General features: G+C 37.6%; 1 protein-coding gene across 7 annotated transcripts in view; it reads right to left on the bottom strand.

Annotated features, from left to right (window-relative positions):
- The window catches only part of Dh31-R (Diuretic hormone 31 Receptor), a 129,804-nt gene that overhangs the window by 68,930 nt on the left and 38,331 nt on the right, over positions 1-22,543 (bottom strand). For all 7 annotated transcript variants that reach the window (XR_002544070.2, XR_002544071.2, XM_022070251.2 and 4 more), the window contains exon 3: positions 3,217-3,325. Coding sequence is in view for 5 of the 7 variants with exons in the window: in XM_022070251.2 (XP_021925943.1) it covers positions 3,217-3,325 (109 nt within the window). In the remaining 2 variants the exon portion in view is untranslated. The remainder of the gene's footprint in view (positions 1-3,216; positions 3,326-22,543) is intronic.

A 22,543-nucleotide genomic window follows, 5' to 3' on the forward strand; every position in this document is an offset into this window, starting at 1 on the left:
AACACACAAAAAAAAATTATCTCGGTGAGATTTAAGTTTCTCACGGCGGAGGGTAAGCAGATGGCTGTCTTGTGGGTTATTGTGCTATGCAATCTGGTACGATTTTACAGACGTTTCAGAGGTGTCTGTTGCCTCCATAGTCAGGGAGATCGCACAGCGCAGCAACCATCTGCATACATGACAAATATCGGTCTCTTAATTATGTATAATGGCAATTTTATTATTTATTCCGAGAAGGGTCGAAACAAATAAATGGTCTGTATGAGCAACACGACGAATCAGTGGAAGTTAAATGTGATTGTTCACACAGTTATGATTACCCTGAAAACGGCTAACTAATCTAAAACTCGTATTATTTTTCAATTATTGGAGCGTATGTCAGACAGGGAGTATCAGAAATGTGTCATCGTGTGCAAGGCCAAAAATTATCAATAACTTTCACTGTTACTTTCTTTGCTTTTAACATTATAGATAATCCGTTGAAATGTCAAATCTTAAAAAAAATCACGATTCGATCGTCTTCTGGTAAACGAGGGGAGGCACCTACTTTAGCCGATCCCAGGATCTAGTTGCCCTGCCCTAGCACTGTCCTAGATTTACTGAAAGAAAATATCATCATCCCTATCTCAGCATTATCCCAGATGAGAACAACACGAACGGTTCCAAGCATCATAAATATCCAATGAATAAAAACTAATGAGGAGTTTTGCCGAATTTAACACGAAACTGTGTTTCATAAAACAAAGACGTGCACAGAAAATGATACTACAGGACGACACCTACAAGCGTCTTGCAGGCGCGTCTGTTCTGCGACACCTCCCTGTCTTCAGCGCTGTTGTTTTACAGGATTCCCTGCCAGTCAATTTCTCTTTTCCAGCGTTCGAATTGTAAACCTCCGTGATCGACTTAACCAACAGCTACTCCCGGATGTGTGCTGTCTGCTCCGAGGGTTCCAACCGCTGTTCCTGATGGGATTTGTCACTGATCGAATTCTTCGTCTGCCTTTCTCGATTGGTGCCACAGATCTTATCAGCCCGAATCACATTAGCGCTAAGTAGCCCACTGCTACACGGACAGAGACCATCTTGCAAACAAGAAAACAATACTGCCCTACCGTAAAGTGCGCTAAATTGTATTTAACATTACTCCATCAACTACTTAAAAGTATTCACTCGTCTCTATACATAAAACGGCAGTCTAACACCGGGATTTTGCAGATCTCAGCGTAGTATGACTACCCCTGACGGCGTTATCAATATTCATGTTAACTACAAAACTAACCTGCCCTACCAACTTATATCTTGCTAATTCTGTTGTTTCAATTACGTCTTGCTTTAGCAACGTGAAAACGTATTCTCCTATATTCCTTAATTCTACAGCCTCGGAACATTTTTGTTAATATAAGCTACTTCAACGTTTACAATAAATAAATTCCTATACTAAAAAACTGTTGTACTTCCTTCCCCGGCACGAAACGTTTTAATGAAATATATAAAACTAAACATCCCCTGTGCACAGAGGGCGCCCTCTTTACTCAAATAACTTTTCCGCCCCCGCCCCCCCCCTCAGCTTCCAAGTGCCAACCTTAAAGCCTTCTCCCCTCTCATGAACAGCAACCTATGTATAAAACATTAATGGCCTCTTATCACTAATATCTGTAAAAGGATTGTGATATTGCTGAAAATACAAGGATTATACCAGGAAAATGAGGAATGGAGTATCCTCTTATTGCGTGAAAAATTAGTGACGCCGAAAATAGAAGCAAGAATCAGTTGTTCAGTCCGAAAATAAGACAAAAGTTTGCTGGACGGACATTTATCTATTTGTCGGCATCAAGTTTTGGTTACAAATAATGAATGGGCCCAGTCGTCTGCTATCAGTAACTATAAGGCGTCAGTGAAACGTACACTGGCGTCCAACAGAATTTATTACTTGATTCTTAGTTTATTAAGGGACACGTCTTAAACTCCGTATATTACATAATATAGAATGATGTGGAGACAAGCGACCGTATCTATCCCTAGTACAATATTCAATATCCGTCACACTTGGCTACATAAATGCGCGGTTCGTGCAATGCATAAAAATGTAAATAAAGTTCTGACAGTGATGACTTTAGTAGAAAAAAATGCAAACGAGGCTAAGGTGGGGTCCAGCGGAGTCTGCGTTTGGCGGGAGTCTAGAGACGTTTTCGCATTCAACTCAGTTGATAAAGAAATATTATAAATGTTAAATGTTCAGTGAGACATACAAAGATTATGCTGCAGTAAACTGCATTAGTCTTGGACACAAAAAGTTAATTTTCGTAAACTTTTACGGGTTGTACGCTAAGATAACTCGGCCAGAAGCCCAACAGATTAGGTTTTTGTCTTCCTTTCAGCTGATAACGTAAATAAAAGCAACTTCCGAAGCATTGTAGCTTTAATAACATCTAGACGGTGGACAAAGTTCAAAGCACAAATTTAACGCAACGTAATGTGTCTGTCACTAATCTCCGTACGAAATTATGGTGTCTTCTGCAGGTTCACACATCCATTTTACAGCAGTTTCATTTCCAATTTCTAACCCAACTCCCACTTGAACGCCATAACTGATGTTTGATGGTCTATGTACCGTGCCGAGATTTATCATTCTCCCATTACACTGACGCCATCAGTGACAAAGTAGGTTAAATTCCGTATGTCTCCTTCTGTCATCATTTAATTACTTTATTAATTATTAACGACCTCCATTCCCAAAGATGGCGATAGATGCAAAATAATGTACAGCATTAACCGTCGGCGAATTAAACGGCATGGTAACCGATTAATGCCAATAATACGTCACTACTGATTTATAAATACACACAGTAAGATTCAAATGATTTAATCTACTATATAGTTTTCCGGGGTCCGCAGAGGCTGCGTGGTCTGGGGCGTGGTCCTTGTGCCGCTTGGTCGCTGAGACCGTGGGTTCGAATCCCACTCAAGCCATGGATGTTTGTCCGCGACTCTCTGTGTTGTGCTGTCCTGTGTACAGGTAGAGGCCTTGCGACGGGCCGATCCCTCGTCCAAGGAGTCCTACCGAATGTCTATAGATCGAGTCAACGAAAAGTTGGGACCCGCAGTGCTCAGGCACTTGAAGAACGGGTCGTTCCCAGTATCCCAGTAAATAGTTTTCTATTAACACTTCTGCATCCTCCACTGTTCTCGACGTAACATAATAGAACATCCTTACCTGGAGCTCCTGTACTGAAGGTTTTGTTCAGCATCAGCCAGCATTCCTCTTGTCTCTCGGAAAGCAACTTGTCCAGCGGCGATACGGTGTCCGAAATATTCTGTACAACCTGCAACAACATCACAAATTAAGTTTCTTCCTTTGCGATGGTTTACAGGCTGATATCAGGAAAAAAAGAAAACCTAAGTGTGCTACAGGGGACTCGGAGGGGGCCAGCGCGGACCGCTTGATATTTTTTGGCTAATTATCCAAGTCCTTCGTTATCGGCACAGGGAACATTACATGACCATTCACCAGTATTAAAATATCGATTCTTATACAGCCATGTATAGATACATCTTGCCCGTCGCTACATACAAAAACCAAAACGAGAACGAAAAAGAAAATACATTTTGATGGTGCAAACCCCTTTTTTAATAAACTGGCAGCACACATCTGATATCACGGTGGTGTAAAATAGTCATACATTTCGTTCCATGAGATTTATGATTCTCTGCGTTCAACGCATTGTGGACATGTACCTATTTACAAGTCCACACGGCGGTACAATCCAGAAAATCAATCAATACAACTAAACGACGTTTCAGAGGTGTGTACTACCTCTATCATTATTGCCCTGATGATAGTCAGTAAGCACCTCTGGAACGTAGGTCAATATCTACGACACTACACGGCGCAACAACCCAGAAGACAGTCAAAATCTTACTCGCCGCCATGACAACCAATATCGAGTTTTTCGTTCATGCACCCAGTCCGCGCGTAACACTTGAAGTCTGGCGGGCCACTTGTGGCCTGCGAAACTTTGAGGGGGGTTTCAACAAGTAAAATTACCACATGTCTCGTATGTTTGTAAACTGGATTGATTAATCCGTTCGTCAATCTGTTCGTCCATATTTCAAGTCCACAATATAGAACTGTGCTTTGCCTTGTAACACAGTATTCAAATAGTTGTTTATGTTGCATAATACACCATCTACATCGAAACGCTTCTTACACTGATGAAAGTCACTTCTTTAGACACAGTGATTTAGGGTCTGAGAATTGGATTTAAATGCCATATAAAGGAGCAATAAAGCTGTTCTTTTACTGTCTCCTCCAGCGCAAGACTTCCTCTGCAGACATGAGCTGATTACACTATCAGGCAGAGACGTAGCATGGCTTAGTAGAGTTTGGTGTCACTACAATTTGAGCAGATTTCTGGCGGCTCTACACCACTACAGTAAATAACTGATATCATTTATAGATCTTGAATAAATAATTATATTTTTCTACTATCGGCATTTAAACTGAAAGATCATTAGATTCGTGGATCATTTGCAGCATTCGTGCGTCATAAACATCTCACCACATAACTGAGCTTTGAGCTTGGTATCCGGCGAATGACAAGAGGGAAAACGTTCGGTTGTTTTACTCAAAATTTTAAATGTATTTTCTGTCTTAGATGAAACTTTGTTTTAAAATGCCCCAAATCTGTGTTCTTCTCTTGGAGTAACAGATAAAGATTAACATCCTTACCAAATAACAGGTAAGAATGATAGTTTTGTATAGTTTTATCTTTACAGGCTTATTTATTTTTAGCTGACACGACGGTAGCGTTTCTAAATTCAGTGCTAGAAAGAATTCCCGTAACTGAACCAATTCTTAACATTTTTATGAATGTAATTTTGACCTGTTACTGTCGTTCTCAAACATTTTAAGAATTTAAAAGTAAATAAAATGCACAGTGAATTTTCGTGATTTATTCAGAAACAAAATGGTATTAGCTATATTCAATCCAACACGGTAATATACCTGCAATGCATTAACAAATTGCGTTTATCAACAACTTAATTATGATATTAAATTCTATACGGTACTTCGCGAACAGTTGCGGGCACATAATTCTGCGTTGGTATAACAACAAAAACAGAAGTCAGCTCTATGTACTCTGTGTCCACATTGTTTGCAGATGTTCTGCCAATAACGGCTGTAATGAGGAATGCCATTATGTATCAATGCCACACACTAACACAACTCCAGCATTACGGAATGACAGCATCAATTTAAAGGAGGATTAGCCACCGCAAGCTAAATCCCTCTCGATGCAAATATCAATATGTAAATGCTTTACAGGCTGTTGCATTACAATACGTAATGGAGAAGGTGACACACTAATTTACACAATACCTATCCACCTCAATTTCTTGCGTCATTCCTAGCTGTACCGCCTGCCACAGTCTGAAGATCTAATTTATTTACACAGAAATTAATGACCAAGTTTGGGATCGAATACGGAACCTTTTGAGTATTAAACTATTGCGTTAATCAACAGACCAACGAATATTCAACTACCTCGATACGAAGGTCACGCGTTGCGATGCTATGGTTAGCACTCCTGCATATCGGGAAGACCCGAGTACAGCCCAGTCCGAAGTCAGGCTTTCCTCAGTAAGTTTTTTTTTTCATACGTCTAGACCAGTGGTCTCCAAAGTGGGGTGCGCGCACCCCTGGGGGTACGTGACATGGTCCATGGGGACGCGCGAGATATTTCAATTTAATTTTGTTTTGCATCCTTGTATTGAATTGTATTTGTGATTTTATGATGTGATGCTAGATATAAATGTATACCATTAAAATTATTTATAAATAAATAATAAATATAGTAATTACAGTTCAATATTTATTTATTTAATTCGGGGGTGTGCTACTTTTTTTTTTAGCAAAACCTTTGGAGACCACTGGTCTAGACTATTGCATCTTGAAATAAGTATCAACCGTTTCCTTCTATATTTCTACAAATTAATAGGTAACATCGGTCATTATTAAATCAAGTAAGCGGTAACTCATCGAAAAATTTCCACAGTTTTGTGTTCTATATTTTGGGTTCGCAATTTATTTATCTCCAGCGCTTCAAGGCGTACTCATCAATCACAGTTCATCGTTAAGTAATCTGTGCGTTAAAACAGCGTCGTTGAACAAAACTCAGACCAACGATATCTCATTTTTTTTAAAACAAAAATGAGCTCGCCTTTGTGGTACTGTAAATGGCTGAAGTGAAAATAAGAAAAATCGCCTGTCTCATTAAAGGAATATCTTGTATACATTAAAGATGTTGTTTAAAATGGGGTTCTCAGGGGAGTATAACAAGTAGTTTTCAGGTTGGTTGCTTTAGAATTTTGCGTCCTGGTTGTTCAGGGAAAATGGGTGTTGTGTTCCGTAACATCTCGTGTACCATGAATATAGATCTATAACAGAATCGCATTAACGTCGCAACCAGGATATCATATATGACTAGAATATACGCAAAATCTCAAAGGGAATAACTTAACCCCCCTCTAAAATTGGTTTTCCCAGTAGACTTTAACACTTTATGAACATTAGTGTTGGCTGAAAAAGCTCCTTTTTATATATGCAAGAATAAGGTCGAAGAGAATGTGTACGTAGAAATTATTCTGTCAAAAGTTTGAAAAGAAATCGCAATATAAAGGCACAGACAGAGAACAATATCATTTAACAGGACTAGCACTTAATCACGTTACAAGGCGATGAGATTGAGTGATTACTATTCTTGCTTGTTCTTGAAAATTTCCGGGATCGATTCTTGATCCGGAGACTATCTTGTCTGAGATTTGTAAGCCACAACTGCTTCCATTCGCTTCTTTACCATTTAAAAATTTATAGTGACACTCCATTCGACAATGCACAGTCTGCGTAGTTGAAAAAAGTCGTTAAATGAACAGAAATAAGTTGGGTAGATTGATAATTTTGCAGAATTACGCATACAGATTTTTGGAAATTTTGGTGTAGTGGTTAGCGTAAGACTCTATAATCTGGATACCTGTGGTTCAAATCTACGTCAACGATCCAATTTATGGAAATGGATGGATGGGAGAATGTGACACGACAGGGAAATCACCTCATTATTCTGTCACACTTCAGTTGTGTCAGGTCTCGTTTAACGGATTTTCATTTCTATGGCTGATGCACCTATAAATATACTAAAAATCAGGTTGTGATACGGATGGCACAAACTCCGAATTAAGACAGTTACTTTTCAGCATCCGTTCCAAACCAAACCCAACCCAACCTGAACTCGACCCAGACTCGGCTAAACTAGACTAGACTAGACCTAAGCGGACTTGATACAAAATTTCAATTTTGTGCATACTTTATCTTGCATTTCTCTTAGGTGACTTCCATTTATCAGCTCTCACCTATTGTGATTTTGTGTTCCAGTCATCTGCTTCCCTTTTCAAAATTACAATTAATTGCACTTTCGAACTATCATAATAACCGTAGGCCTTCCTCATTAAGGGCGGAATGAAAATTAATTAATTGGACATGTTGGCGCTATTGAAACAATTAATTCTGTATTTTCAGTCAGTTTTTGTGGTGGCTGTACAATGTGGCAGTAGCCCACCACAGTGTATCGGTGGTTATTCAGTACAAAACATGTTCCGCAGAATCCGGAATAAACATTCCATCTGTGGACTATAACAATGTCATCAATACTGTTCTCCTGCTTCTTACCACAGACACGCCAGCGATCGCATCGCCCTCCGATAATTGCGAAGTCTTCAGGAAAAACTACTGCATCTATCTACAACGCAAAGAATACTGCGACCAACAAGAATCAATTTTACTGAAGCTCTGTGCACTAGAATGTAACCATTAAACGAGATGTGATTCCACAAAAAAATTATTCCCTTACGTTCTTGTTATGACAGTATTACGCTGGATATATTTCATTGTCTGTGCATGAAGTTTGACTGTGATTCAACTTCAACAAAAATGGAGAAGTTATGTCGTGAAACGCGCACGTTTTGAACTCTGAGCAGTAAGAAATAATTCACACGCGGAGCTTTTAAAATGTGTTGTGCATTACTTTAATCGAATGCACGCAGGAGTCCATTTTATATAATTTTTATTAAGGTTCTTTTAATTTCAACGTTTTCCTGCCTTCATTTATGGCTTCCTGACTCTCTTTAATATTATTTCCCACGTTCCCAATAGCATTTTTCGAAGTTAATAACTGTCTTTACCTTGCCAGAAGTCGTACGATACTATGTAAACGCCTACACAATTTATGAACTTAATGCAATTGAAAAGAAGCCATAAAAGACAAACGGGAACGAGACGGAAATAAAATGTGACTGATTCAATAACTTCATGGATAATTAAATAATTTTATTTTGAAATATGTTTATTAATAGTGTTCATTAAATAGTGTTCGGATGAAATACGAGTACAAGAAACAATATTTTTTCAAAATAAATAATTAGGAATTACAAAATTCTAACGTCAAAATTATCCAAAAGACTCTTCGAACCAGAAGTAAATGTGTAAAGTCTAAAACATTCGGCATGATCAGAAACTGTGATCGAGTTCAATTTAATGCAGCTGAACACAACAGTCAATATTATAGATCGGAAACGGGGAAAAAAAAAAAAGAAGAAGAAGAAGAAGAAAAACTTTACTGTGTGTCGCACACACCAGAACACATATTCAGTACAATAACATCAAGCTTTCTTACATATATTATTTAATGGTTTAATAACTACCTGCATGGAACAGAATACTCCAGCTAACGTTTATGGAACTAGAAAGATGTTAACAAGAACCCTCCACCGGACTCTACCCTGTGTCAGATGAGTCCACCCCACATCCTCAGAGCCTAATTTATAATATACAGTTTAAAAAAATCCTCACCTACTCCAAATTATTCCCAGTAATCTTCTATCTATAGTTTTCCAAACCAAAATTTTGTGTCATTTCCCATTTTCCTTACATGGGTCCTCACCTGAGTCAGCTAAATTCGGTTCATCCTCTTACACTCTATTTAAACTGTATTTAATAAATTTTCGTCGACTCTCAGGTCTCCCAATCGCCTCTTTCATTCATATTCTGCACTAAATTTCTGCTAAGCATTTCCTGTCTCCTCCATGCCAACTGCATGCCCCTTCCATCTCATCCTCCTGGATTTGATCTCTTTAATAACACGCGGTGATGAGTGCAAATTATGAAGTTCCTCATTATGTAATGTTTACCACTCTCCTGTTAATTCCTTCCTTTTTCAAGACCAAATATTCTGTTTATCAGCTCTTCAGCTGTCTTAAACACAGTCTACTTATTGAAATAATCGCTAAACTTTTCTGAATTGTTTACAAATTTTTACATATCAAGAACATTTTCGCTCGCCGCCACGTTGTTCTTTTATGATGTACAAAAATGCAGCAACTTGAGACGAATATTATTACCAGACACCATTTTAGGATCCTATAGGCTTTATGTGGCATTAATGTTGTTATCATCTCACAAGTTCGTGCATTCGCCATGCTGTTATTGCTGATAGTAGAAAACTGTCATTGAAGTGGCCTCCATTGTCATACATTCATACCATCTTTCGTAAAAATCGGTCAAATAGTTCATAAGATGAAGATTTCCGTCTTCTGGGTTGTTGCGCTGTGTAGTCTGGTCGATGTTAACCAACGTTTCAGAGGTCATACTGCCTCCGTCATCAGGGCGATCGCCCTGATGACGGAGGAAGTATGACCTCTGAAACGTTGGTTAACTTCGACCAATCTACACGGCGCAACAACCCAGAAGACAGCAATCTTCATACTAAGAATCGCCCTGATGACGGAGGCAGTATGACCTCTGAAACGTTGGTTAACATCTACCAGACTACGCAGCGCAAGAACCCAGAAGACGGAAATCTTCATACTCACCGCTGTGAGAACCTCAAGTCTTACAGTTCATAAGATTATAGGAAGGGCATACAGAAAATATGGTGATCCCGAAGCCTAAGTACGACTAAAAATACAAATGCAAATAAAATGTCTGAAAAGCTTCATTACACCAAAGCTCATACTTTGTTAATATACTCCCAAATGTTTCGAAGTGAGACTTCAGGTTCTCACGGATTATGAATAATGTATATTACAAACGAGCTTGTGTGTGTGTGTGTGTGTGTGTGAGAGAGAGAGAGAGAGAGAGATAATGATAGAAGCAAGACTGTCTCACGATTAGCTATGATTATAATATTTGTATTTCCCATAATAGGTAATATCATTGGTTATTTTACACGCAGTATCGGTTAGTTATCTGCAAAACTTCTAACTCATGCTTATTATTCTCTTCCCATAATCATGTCACTTTAATATAAACATTACGGTATAACGGCTTCAAAACTTTGTAATAGTTTGGCTCAAATAGTTTCTAATACTGACTGTCCTTTAAATCACTTGCTCTTAACTTCGCTATGTTTGCCTATTTACCACGGCGTAGTAGGAATAGATTGGTTCTTCACTTCGCTGCGATGTTCATGGTAATGGGGCGCGTTCATCTCGCGCTGCTTCTGTGAAAGAGCTGAGTTAGGTGCCATGTAACAAGTGGAGCAGAAGAAAGGCCATGAAAACGTCTCTCAATTTAACTGTTGTATACACACGTATTGCTGCGCTATCGAACATCACCATCCAGAATTCACACATTCGATTTCCACAATGTCGCAATTAATTGGTTCGTCAAAGTAGAACAGATTACGTTTCTGAGGCGAAATTCATCCGTGTGGCAGATCACCCTACAATGGCGTTGATGGTTCTCACTTTCCCAACACTTCTACAATCGAGACCAAGTACTAAATGCAAGGGGTAAATCGTAATTTAAGTACTAACAAGTGCACACTACTCCAAACGTAATTACACACAACTACCCTCAAAGTAAAGAGCCGCCCTGATATATCAAGAGCAGCGTATCACCAAAAACGGCATCAATTTGAAGCTCCAAAATACGTACAATTAATGTAATTGATGCTCTAGACTGTAAAGTAGAGATCAAATCTCTTTGAGCAATTAATTAAACATTAGAATACTTCATTTTTGGTTCATTTACTAATTATGGTAAGTGGCTTGCAATTAAAGATAATTGTACATCTGTGGGGTGAAACAGAAGTCCCATTTCCATGATCAGCATCAGGATGCTGAATTTTATATCAGCATGACAACTACCGATATAACACGCCAAGTCCGATGATCAACGACGCAGTACGTACGTAAATTTAATTCTTGCTTTATTTATAATAATGTTACAGCAAAGATATAACATACAGCAATACTTAGCTGTCTATTACAAGCAACCGTTAAACCTACCGTTGCTGTATCAATGCATCAACTAATCATAATAGTGGGATTTGACTTTGTTTATTTTAAAAATAATGCAATGAGAAATTATTGATAGGCACGTTTGTCAAGTTTCCTTTCAACAGGACTAGCAATTTTAGAAAGTGGGAACAATAATTTATTTATACAGTCATTGCCTTGTAACACAGACACAAATATGAGATTTCTTCGAGAGCACACGACAAAAACAAATATTAACACAAACATTTTAAAAAGTCTTCATGAACACTTCGTAATGTCTAAGTACAGATTCTCCAACTGAATATTTTGATTCTACCTCTCCCCCTAGCATTACATAATAGGCCTTCTCTAACACGTGTCTCCTAATCTTAAACAGTGAAAAATTTGAAGCGGAACTGGATCTATGCTCTGACAATATAAACAGTCATGGAAACACATTGAAACCAATAAAATGTATTTTTAGCAGATCATAGGAGGCCGACGGAGCATCTGTCTAGGAACTTGACGGTGGCATCCAGCCATCTGCTATAAAAGAACGGCGCAGTGCATAAAACCTATCACTAAATGATTATGTCAACTAACTCAATGAATGAGAGACCGTCTTGAGAATACGTACCAATAAAACATCACCGGCTTTTATGGGACCCGAATAATCATTACCGTGTTCACACCCTCACACTCTACTCCTGCGAGATCTTATTGTTCTTCCATATACGAGTAAGTCTAGGTGCTAAAAGTGTTCTCTCCCCTTCAAATTTCAAACTGAAATTCTGTGTCTTTTCCATTCATCCTCTTTTATTTGAGCATCCTAATAATACTTGTGCTTGTCGAAGAGCGTATAAGACATTATAAATCGTACCACATAATTTATTTATTATGATGAACACACAGAGATATTTAAAGATACGTGGAGTAATAAACAATCTGTCTGGAAGAACACTTCTTAAAATAAAATCATATTTTCAAGTTACTCGGAGCTTAAGGGCTGTCTACAGTCCTCTGACTGTAACAAAATATTACCACAAGAGCTCACTTCAGGCTGCCGGTCGGCTGAGTAATTACCCCTAACCCTCTTCCTCTGAAACGCTGGAAGGAACTTACAGCTGGAAATTGTAAGTTCCTCTGCAACTTTTATTTCTCCTGCCAGACAACACGTAAGACCACAATCCCATTTTTACCGCTGTGAGAACGTCAGATCTCACGAAGGCTACTGAATTTTTTAACGGCATAAACTCTTCCATCCTCAGAAAAATAGCAGTCTTCTGGGTTACAGCGCCGTGTAGTCTGGTAGAAATTTACCAACGTTTCAGAGGTCCTTCCTTGCTGCTTCCATCATAAGGGAATCTTATGTCGGCAAAAGGTTGGTTCAGTTATCACTACCATCACCCAGCAAGGTAACGTGACGTAACGCTACTGAAATACAACCTGCGAAACGTGTCCACGTGAATTTCACAGAACAATAAATGAATTAACTAACAAGTGCTCAATTCTTAGCACCAAGTTTCTTAAATAATCTAAGCCGGGTGGTTTACTTTGTTACCAATACATGCACTTTTAAGCGTTAGATGTAATTGTAGGACAACTGATAATCACGACAAAATTTTGTTGCGTGTTTGGACTAGTGTGTACGCAGAGGCAAATTGCTGTAAGTTTTGACATGGACTTCTCCTACGAGCCCACAGCTGCAGCGCCCGACTTCTGAACACACAGGGTCATGTACTTGCTTACAGTGATACATCTCTACCAACATTTCGGAGAAACATACTCTCTCCATCTTCAGTCAAAAAGTTAGTATCAGAACAACATCGTCATCTTTACCGCCGTCAGAACTTCATATCACATAACTTAATTTCTTACGCTCAATTATCTGTGCTGGTCACGTTTTCAGTAACCCAGTGACGGACGTGTTGATGCCCGCGATGTTAATGGAAACTGCGCACGTTGAACTCTATCAGAACACACATTTAATGTCGCTTATCTTGGTGAGCAATAACATCACTGACGCTACAAAATGTTATGGCCATCGATATACGAAAAGGTACACCGGAAATTAAACCAGATTTCCGACAGCTGAGATGAACCGCTCCAACGTTTCCACCACGAGTATCTTTCCAGGAAGGTAGTTAGTTCTTTGAATCTTGCACTCCAAATTGGCCTAATCGACTGTGTAAATAGTATAGAGGACCACACCAGTATCCTACTGAAACCTAAATTCAAAAGCCCTAACCAGCCTACAGAAAGACGAGGACAACAACAACAACAATTCAATTCAATTCAATTAATTTATTTACGTGTTTGCCAACAGCAAGAAGTCAATAACAGGCAAACACTGATAATACATACAATAATAATGAAATAATAATGAAAAATAGTACACAAAAATATTAACTAATAATAATAATAATAACAATAACAACAACAATACTATTTTTCTTTCGGGGGAGTTCGTCCTGATGGAAGCAGCAAGGATCCCCGAAACGTCGGTAAACTTCTATCAGATTACATGGCGCAACAACCCAGAAGACTCACCTCAAATCCTATTTAATAATATATATACACGTCGGTTTATACACAGAATTTTCATTAAGAGGACAAATGGTCAGCTAATCTGTAATAACTGTGAAATCGTGAGCTGTTAAAAGAAAACACAACATAAGATCATTTCCAGACCGTTATCGATTATTATTAGGGTGATCATTTCAAGGACGATCAGATGAGTGGAGAATATAGAACGTATTTTAACGATGAGAAATGTATATAAAATGTGAAGTATGGAAACCGAAAGAGAAGAAACCATTTGGGAGACGCAGATGGGAAAATGGATCTTACAGAGAAGATAAGAAGTTATGAGACGGTTAAAAGTGGCTCGAAGCAGAGACCATTCTCGGACTACTAATCACGGTAATTCATCTCAGGGTGCCATAAAAGGTAGTCAAATGGACTCAGGGTTATTATCTTCGGAAGAAGGGCTCTGCTACATGAAGTAAGTCAAACAAATGTACCTTCATCTGTCTTGATGAACGCATTATGAAATAATATAATTTAACATTCATTGTTAGCTTTTTCTGTCTATAAAGGCCACAATTGGGGTATCTGAGTGTATTTCCTACTTCATCAGCATTAAATCTTTATGTGAACAGCCCTTCGCGATAAGCGACTCTCTACAGAATATAATGGACAATCACTTGATCCACTTGCACAATCCCGTATGTGAGAGGCACGGAAACTGAGCACGCATTTTTTCCTTAAGTACAACATCAGAATTCTAAAGCACGCCCTGCAGCTTAGCTCTGTCGAAAACAGAATATAATCAGATAACATACAAGCTAGTACTCTAATTATAAGGGTAGCTCCGTTTCGTATGTGCTGTAACTTCAGAATTCCTGTATACTGCAGGAAATAAGAATGGGGAAGGCAGAATTACAACTTCACAAACCATGCTCTCAGAATAAGGCAGCAGGAACCACTAGTACGATAGTCATCATGGCGAAAGGACTGTTCGCAGATAGTAGCTTGCAGAAGCAATGTCGACTCTGGCCTTCACCGAAGCGTTGCTAAGAATCTACAAAATTACTTGGCGTCGCAACCCCAGAAATTCACGATCGACACCAATAGTCCGGCGAACCTCTAATCTCAGATGTGTAAGCAATATTGAACATAATGTGTGATATGACATTCAGACAAAACAGAAAGTTTTAACAAATCTAAAACTTCTTGACGATGGTGAAGAATCAATTGAATAAAAATTTTCTTGGATATTATCCATCGTCTAGTAAATATAAAACGTAAAACGACGTTTCGGAGATGGAACTCTATCTCCGTCTTCAGGTTCCTACACAGTTGGGCCCACTAGATAGAGCTAATCCCTATCTCCGGAGATAGAGTCCCATCTCCGAAACGTCGTTTTACGTTTTATATTTACTAGACGATGGATAATATCCAAGAAAATTTTTATTCAATTAGAAAGTTTTAACATTCACGCAAAACTAACATAGAATTCTTATCTAATGAATGGTTTATAATTTCCTTTCACTTTTATGTAAGTTCGTTTCTGGTATAACTGGTATTTTCTTGAGGTAAGGAATTTAGAAAGTATGACGACGAGTCACACTACAGTGCAATGGTTTATGTACTAAATTTCATAAAAATCCGTCACATATTTTTAAAAACGATTGGATGAGAACAGACATAAACAGGGGCATTACATCATAAGCCAACCTTTAATTAAGGGGATATACTGAATATAAATGTATATTTAAAAAAAAATACAGTTACAAACTTTTCATATTAGATATGTTTACACAATACATACAAACATTTGTTTTTGTACAAAGGGCTCTTGGAACAACATCGTAACCACACGACCATGAATATAAATTTTTAAACACAGAAAAATTGTGGTAATTTTAAAATGCAAATTGGCCTACAGCTTACAAATATTTTGAACCCAGATTGATCCTTTTACAGAAGATTCATGTTGAATCCGACAACACACGTGCGCTGTTATTGATTGGGAAGTCTGTGCTCACGCACGACCCTGGTGAAGCCATTTCAGTGGGGGGTCCGCGTGTTCAAGTCAAAGGTTCTGCACAACCAACGAGTCTGACGCACGTATCATTAAATATCCCATTACAATTATAAATATGCCGAGCGCCGAAATGCTAATGCTAATCACTAATGCCGAAAAACAAATGATCTAATCAAGACAGGGCCTGTGGCTTTCCTTGAGTTTATGCCTACATTTGAGTGGAAGAAAAAATCTTAAAATTGAGTACTTATTTCGGATCCTTTGCGTTCTGTTACGTGTCTTCCTCAGAACTATCATCTTTCAGTGCAGAAAACCACTTGTACATTCCGTATAAACGTCACTTGCGGACAATCTGAACTATTTTCCACCATTTCATTTTTGCATATGAATATTTACCATTACAAAGGCAATTATATTCAAATTCACTGTGCAATAATGTCAAAATTATTTTATTTTGCAGTCATTTCTCCACCTATGCGGTAAGTCCTATTTGGGCATTTAGAGTGAGGGCTCAAATTGACTGGAACACGCTGAAACTGAATTCCTGAAAACTTTTCAGTGCAAGTCACGCAGTACAGAATTATATCAAAATCCACTGAGACGTTTCGGAGAAAAAACATGCAGTCGATCACGTCTCCCCATCATGTGTAATTTAGTGTGCCACTTTACCGACTGAGTTATCACTAACGACTAACAACCACACATTTGAAATGCAATTTAATAAAGATAGTATGTTTAAAAGTTAAAATAATGTAATAATATAAACACAATACTTAGCTATTGTTCGTACGGATGTGCATTATGATATAATCGTGGGGGGGAGGGGGGGTCACGAGGATGGAAAATGTCATCACGAAATGGCTTGCCTTGGATCTTGGAAGGGCTGTAAAATTTTATGGTTGACTGACTACGGACAAGAATAAGAGATAAATGACAATGGCTTATACGTGGGGTTAAAGTATAATCAATTACAAGCGCATTTCTGACGGCAGGGGCAAGTGAATACGAGTTTAACAAAAATTTCTTGTCGGTGCGCCAGAATAATTTATTAAATTGCTTAAAAATTAGTCAAAATTCACCAAAATTTAACTCTAATAAGTTTAAAGTAAGTTTGACAGCATGAGAGATTATTCTGTGTTACTTTTCAGAGATCTGCAAATAAATTTAAGAAAAATTTACAGAGAGGAATGAAAATATAATGCAACGAAAGAGGAAAGAAAGATTTGTAAAGTGAGAGAGAAAGATAAAAATGAATTTAAAACCAGTGCAGCATTAAACGTATATAGGTACATGCTTCTTCCATTTCCGCCATTTCTGTTCACAAAGCAAAAGCATTTCACGGCCTCTGGTTACAAATTAATAGGAACTCTCTCACGTGATGGCTCAATATGTTACCTGGATCACTTTCCTATTTCCATGCTTAGCACTTCATGTTGTTTAACATTATATAAGCTAAAAATACGATAATGTGTTAGAACAGCTCTTGAATACGTGACTAAAATGTGTAAAAATTACTGCAACGCTGTATATTGAAATTACCAGCGACCACAGCGTTACTGCGGCCAAATTCGACAACTGCTTACATTTCAGATCAGTCTTTATTGCCTGAAGGCTTACCACAATATGTTGCTATTTCCAATTGCGCTGATACTATTAGAATTAATGCTTTATTATAACCTATTATTAGCCTGTCTCCATCTTTAGCTTTAAGTTTTAATTTACTTTTTAAATTTATTTCAAAAGGTTAATTAGTTTCAGGCTTTAAAGAGAAGAAAATAGCGTATTTCGTGCCATCTTCATGATAATATTAGATAGTGCATTAAGAAAATTTAGTGATAGAATTTGACAAAAGAGTTCACAGTCATATGATAAATGGCGTCGACTTAAATTTTCCGTGTGCTATTATCGTGGCATATTTTACGGGATTTAAGCTGCGTGGAAATGGAAAGTTACTACAAGGAACAATGCGAAACTGTCTAATGGACTTTAGAGACAGTACTTTATCAATACGAATACGTAATGTCTTTCCCTTTGCAACTAAAGCTGCAAATTCTGACCACACAGCATTTGAAATGACAATATATGAAGGTTACATTTGTTCACGCGAGGGAAAATTGGTGTTTAATGAATTTTAAGGATTGTCAGGAGGAATAGCTAATTAATTCATCTTTATTTTATTGTAATATATTCAAACATTTATTGACGATCTAATATAAATATTTCTTCTTGAATAATACATAGGCTTATGCATTTCTCCAGGTTTGAAAATAAATAACAAGATTTTGAAAGATGATCGCGTTTTCCCTTTATGTGATAAAGTGAGAACTTTGATTCTAAAGTAACTTTTCGGTCAAGTACTAAAGCAGAATTAGCCTATATTACCATTATTTTCGTAGACGAAACGGCGGTAGTTAAAGAGAACAAGAACAAAGGAGAAGCTCTGGAATGTACCGTGGAGGCGTATTTATGACGGCCGTTTGTATGTGTTTCAGAGGAAGACAGAGCGAAGTGGCGTCCTGACTGCACTCCACAGCAACTTACCAACAGGCGGGAATCTGTACTCGTACTAATTACTGCCATTCATTCTACACCCTTACAAAACTGAAGAAGAAAATCGTAAAACCAAGAGACCGCTAAGAAATCTAGGTACAGATGAGAGGATATTATTAAAACTGTCGTTAAGTAAACAGTAAGTGAGGGTATCGAGTTGTTTCATATGGTTCAGGGCAGTATGTAACTGACATGTGACATTATTTTTATATTTACTCTGTGTTCTATTATGTAAGTTAGGGAATATTTGACATAGAAGAAAGTCAATACAATAATATTTATCCTGGGGATGAAGGAAGATATTCATAGAACAAAAAAAAATATTAAATAAATAAATTTTTACTGTGTTTCTCTACATTGAACCATACAGAAACCTGCGAAGTACACGCACCATGCATTACTCACGTTACTCTGCACGGGCTCTTCAAAGTAAATGCAGAGAGAATCGTAAGAAAGTCAATTTCCTAAAAAAAACATCGAGATAAATGAGCAGATTTATTTTTATTGTCCTTTAAGGAACGAACCGCAAGAGGGTGAGGGTAAATGCGAATAATTGGAAGCTTCGGTTCTTTGTTAATGGAGACAGAAGTGTAGTAAAAGTCAGAGGCTAAATGCAAGCTCGCAGTGTGCTACGCCATGAAACCCTAACGCAATGGGGCTTGGATTTTTGTCTGTAGCCCGTTCACTGGTTTTCTTAAATGTTTAAAGAATGTCTTAAAATATGTTAATATTCATGATGAAACTTAATTTACAGTATAACGCTAACAATTAATTATATCGACACATTAATATATTTCAGATTTTTATCAGTGGCAGTTTCATATTTGTATTGCTTGTGTATTTCATATGAGAAACGCGTTGGTTTATAAAACTTCCTCTTTTGCATGAAACAAGAATAAAGTTGATAATATATGTATAACATTACCATGAACGATGATATTTTAGAAATCAGGAAATTTGTAACATATTAGTCCTTCTAAAATATTACAGTTCACGATAATGTTATACCTTCCATGAGCATTGTAAAATTGCTTCGTTAAATTGATTAGAATAAGGCCATATATCACACTTAAGGGGCATATTTACAACCCTGATTTCCTGATTCTTGCAGCCAGCACTTTGCTACTTTTAGTGGTAGCGGGTGCAGAAGATTGACACTCTGGTAACCTTACAAAATCTAGGGACGGAACTTTACTGAAACCCGCTTCATGCTACTGTCACGACATTTTCCTGAAGAAACTGATAAAGAAAGTGAAAATTCTCAGTCGAAATATCGAGTCTCATGACCAAGATTAGGTCTTTCAATACGAAATCGAACTGTCAACAATTACACACCCTTATTCGGTACTCCATGTATAAATATTAGTATGAAGTTATATGGTGAGTTTTCTAGACAGCGCAGCGGTGAGACAGACTTAAACAAGCCTTACAGGACGACCCGACATGCCGAGGGAACAGTCCGCCCTATTACGCGGTCTCTCTCATTCTCTCAAAAAAGTCTTGATCACTTTATTTTACAAGTAAAGTTTAACGTTTTAAAAGTAGACAACTTCAAATAATAGGCAGGTGTCCAGATTGGAATTTGGGCACAATCCAGCTACTTATACGTTACACAAAACATACAGAGTATACAGGATCATTAAACAATTTACGACATGCTCTTTGTCAGAAGTTTATTTTATACTATTCTAACCCACTCAGTTCAGAATGTAAGCCTAAAAGTTCGACAGAAAGTTTATTATCAATTCGCTGCTTCAAACGTTCCACTTTAAATTACAAGACGCAAATAATTGGACACTAAATACAATATACAGGCTAAGACGTTACATCGGCTTTAAATAGCATACGATATAAGCATTTCTTTGCAGAAGAGTATTCATTAAAAAGCTGACAGTTGCACAGATTATTAAGAACTTTAAATGATATGAACCTTGAATGATGATTACAATATTTAGAGCCCGCTACTAAACCCTCTACTGAGCTACATGAATTCAGTCCATTTTAATATTATCCACACATCCAAATTTAAATTTCTCAATCTTACCTACTCCAGTCAACCTTTCAAGATTAGCATTTTATACAGACATATTATCTCCCTATTCTTGCTGCAGTCACGTTTTTTTATCCTTCTTGATTTGATCCTGTGACAGCATTTTTCTGAAAAGTGCAAATTATGAAGCTCTTCGTCGCATTAGTTTCTGGAGCGTCATACCACTTCATCCGTTTTAAGTCAAAATATTCTCATGATCCCATTTTCAAATGCCCTCAATATTCCCTCCTTCTTTGTGGAGAGATATCATACGTAAAATTATGGCTTTGCAAGTAATAAAGTTTGGTTTTAGATGACAGACGCGTAGACAAAATTTCTGAACACAGTTGCAGCAAGCATTCCTGGAATTGTTTATATTCCTAATGTCTCAACATAAATGGAATCTGATGTTTGTGAAATTTACCTTGAAGTAATCTACATTATTGAAAGGTAAAATTTATAAATCCGGTGTAACAGCTGTTAACAAAATCACGGTATATTATACTTAAATACAACTACTTTCATCTACTTCTATCAAGTACGTGAAATGTAAACGGTGCAATTACGTGCCCATTTGAATAATGAACCTGTAGCATTCAGTAGTAATGTAGGTGGTTCCGTTAGTAATGCAAAACGATGCATGCAGCACTAGATTCGTCAATTCGAAATATTACATGGCACAAGAGCATTCTCTTCTCTGAAACATCCCACGTGTTAGAACAATCAGCACGGCAGGGATCAGAAGTAAATGTCAGTATTTTTAGTTAAGAGTACAAATAATTTCTAACTACTATAAATCTGGTTATATTCAGATATACAGTAGAGAACGTTAAACTGAGTGGGTCAGAATTTGCTAAATGCACCGGTTGCATTTAGATTTGAGACAAGTAGCATTTACAGGTGAACAACACAGTGGAGGTTCTAAGCAACTGTGTTGCCCCAGAAGAAACAGGGGTTGATGGTCATAAGACTCATTTCGTAAAACGAACTTCTCGTTTCCTTATGCGCGCTACATGCCCTGTCAATTACTTCCTCCCTGATATTATCGTATTAATAATGTTAGATAAAGAGTAGCTATAAATTAAGAAAAAGTCCCTTGCTGCGAAATTTTTGTCCAGTTTCTTGTCACTTCATTACGACCTTTTATACTTATATTTCCACGATGAGTGTCGCTTTTCCCCATCTGTTTGCTTAAACTTACAAACACATTCTTTTGTATACTTTTCTTTTACAGTCCTCGTATTTTTATAAATGAAATGTTTATGTAAGTTTGTATTTGTAACTACAAACGTAAAGATAAAAAAGTACAGAAAACTGCAATGGAAACAAAATGGAGGATGCCCCCTGCTGGGGTTATTTTCCACCAGCAAGTACCCACTGGGAAGATTTCTCATTTCGCTTTACACAGAATTCTATTGCTGTTCCTTATTTCGAAAGCAGCGTCCCCTTCACTGCTGAAGGATGTTTCCAGTTCCCAACATATTCTGAAGAATTCACTACAGCAAGATCTGGCTATCTGGATTGGAGCGCTCCCATGCACGCACGCACACACGTACACACAGTTATGACATTTAATCATATCCTTGAATAATACTGCCATAAATATAAGTACAATTACGTTTCGAAAGATCGACACCAAGAAGTAAACACTGAAATGTTCCCTTCGCTTGTCAGTTAAAAAACGCAAAACGTTACAAAAGCCAGTTCTAGTCTTGTCATCAGATGTCATCATAAAACTTCAGTTTCGGATGTTTAGATTAACTTTATCCAATGGATTCCATTATATAAATAATTCTCGTGTAACGTAATTCAATGTTCTTCCAAACTTGGACAATATAGGACCCCAAGTCCTTGACTATACCTGTCTTATATACATAATCGATTCCAGTTCACTCTACCTCCCTACAAGAAGTGTAATTTAGTCTCACTGTGTAAAAGCTGTATTAGTAGTAGAATGCCTTGAAAAGTTTGTTTTAGACTTATGTCAAACGTGTGTCAAACACAGGTGTGAAAACGTGAACATTTAACTCTAGATAATGGCTTCAAATTTGTTTTACAATCATGCAGTAATTCATTTGCGCTCTTCTGCGTCAGTCACAGGTC

This window comes from Zootermopsis nevadensis, unplaced genomic scaffold (assembly GCF_977971745.1).
Source record: "Zootermopsis nevadensis isolate Lab colony 2312 unplaced genomic scaffold, Znev_1.0 Znev_ptg000028l, whole genome shotgun sequence".
In the NCBI taxonomy this organism is placed as follows: Eukaryota; Metazoa; Arthropoda; class Insecta; order Blattodea; family Termopsidae; genus Zootermopsis; species Zootermopsis nevadensis.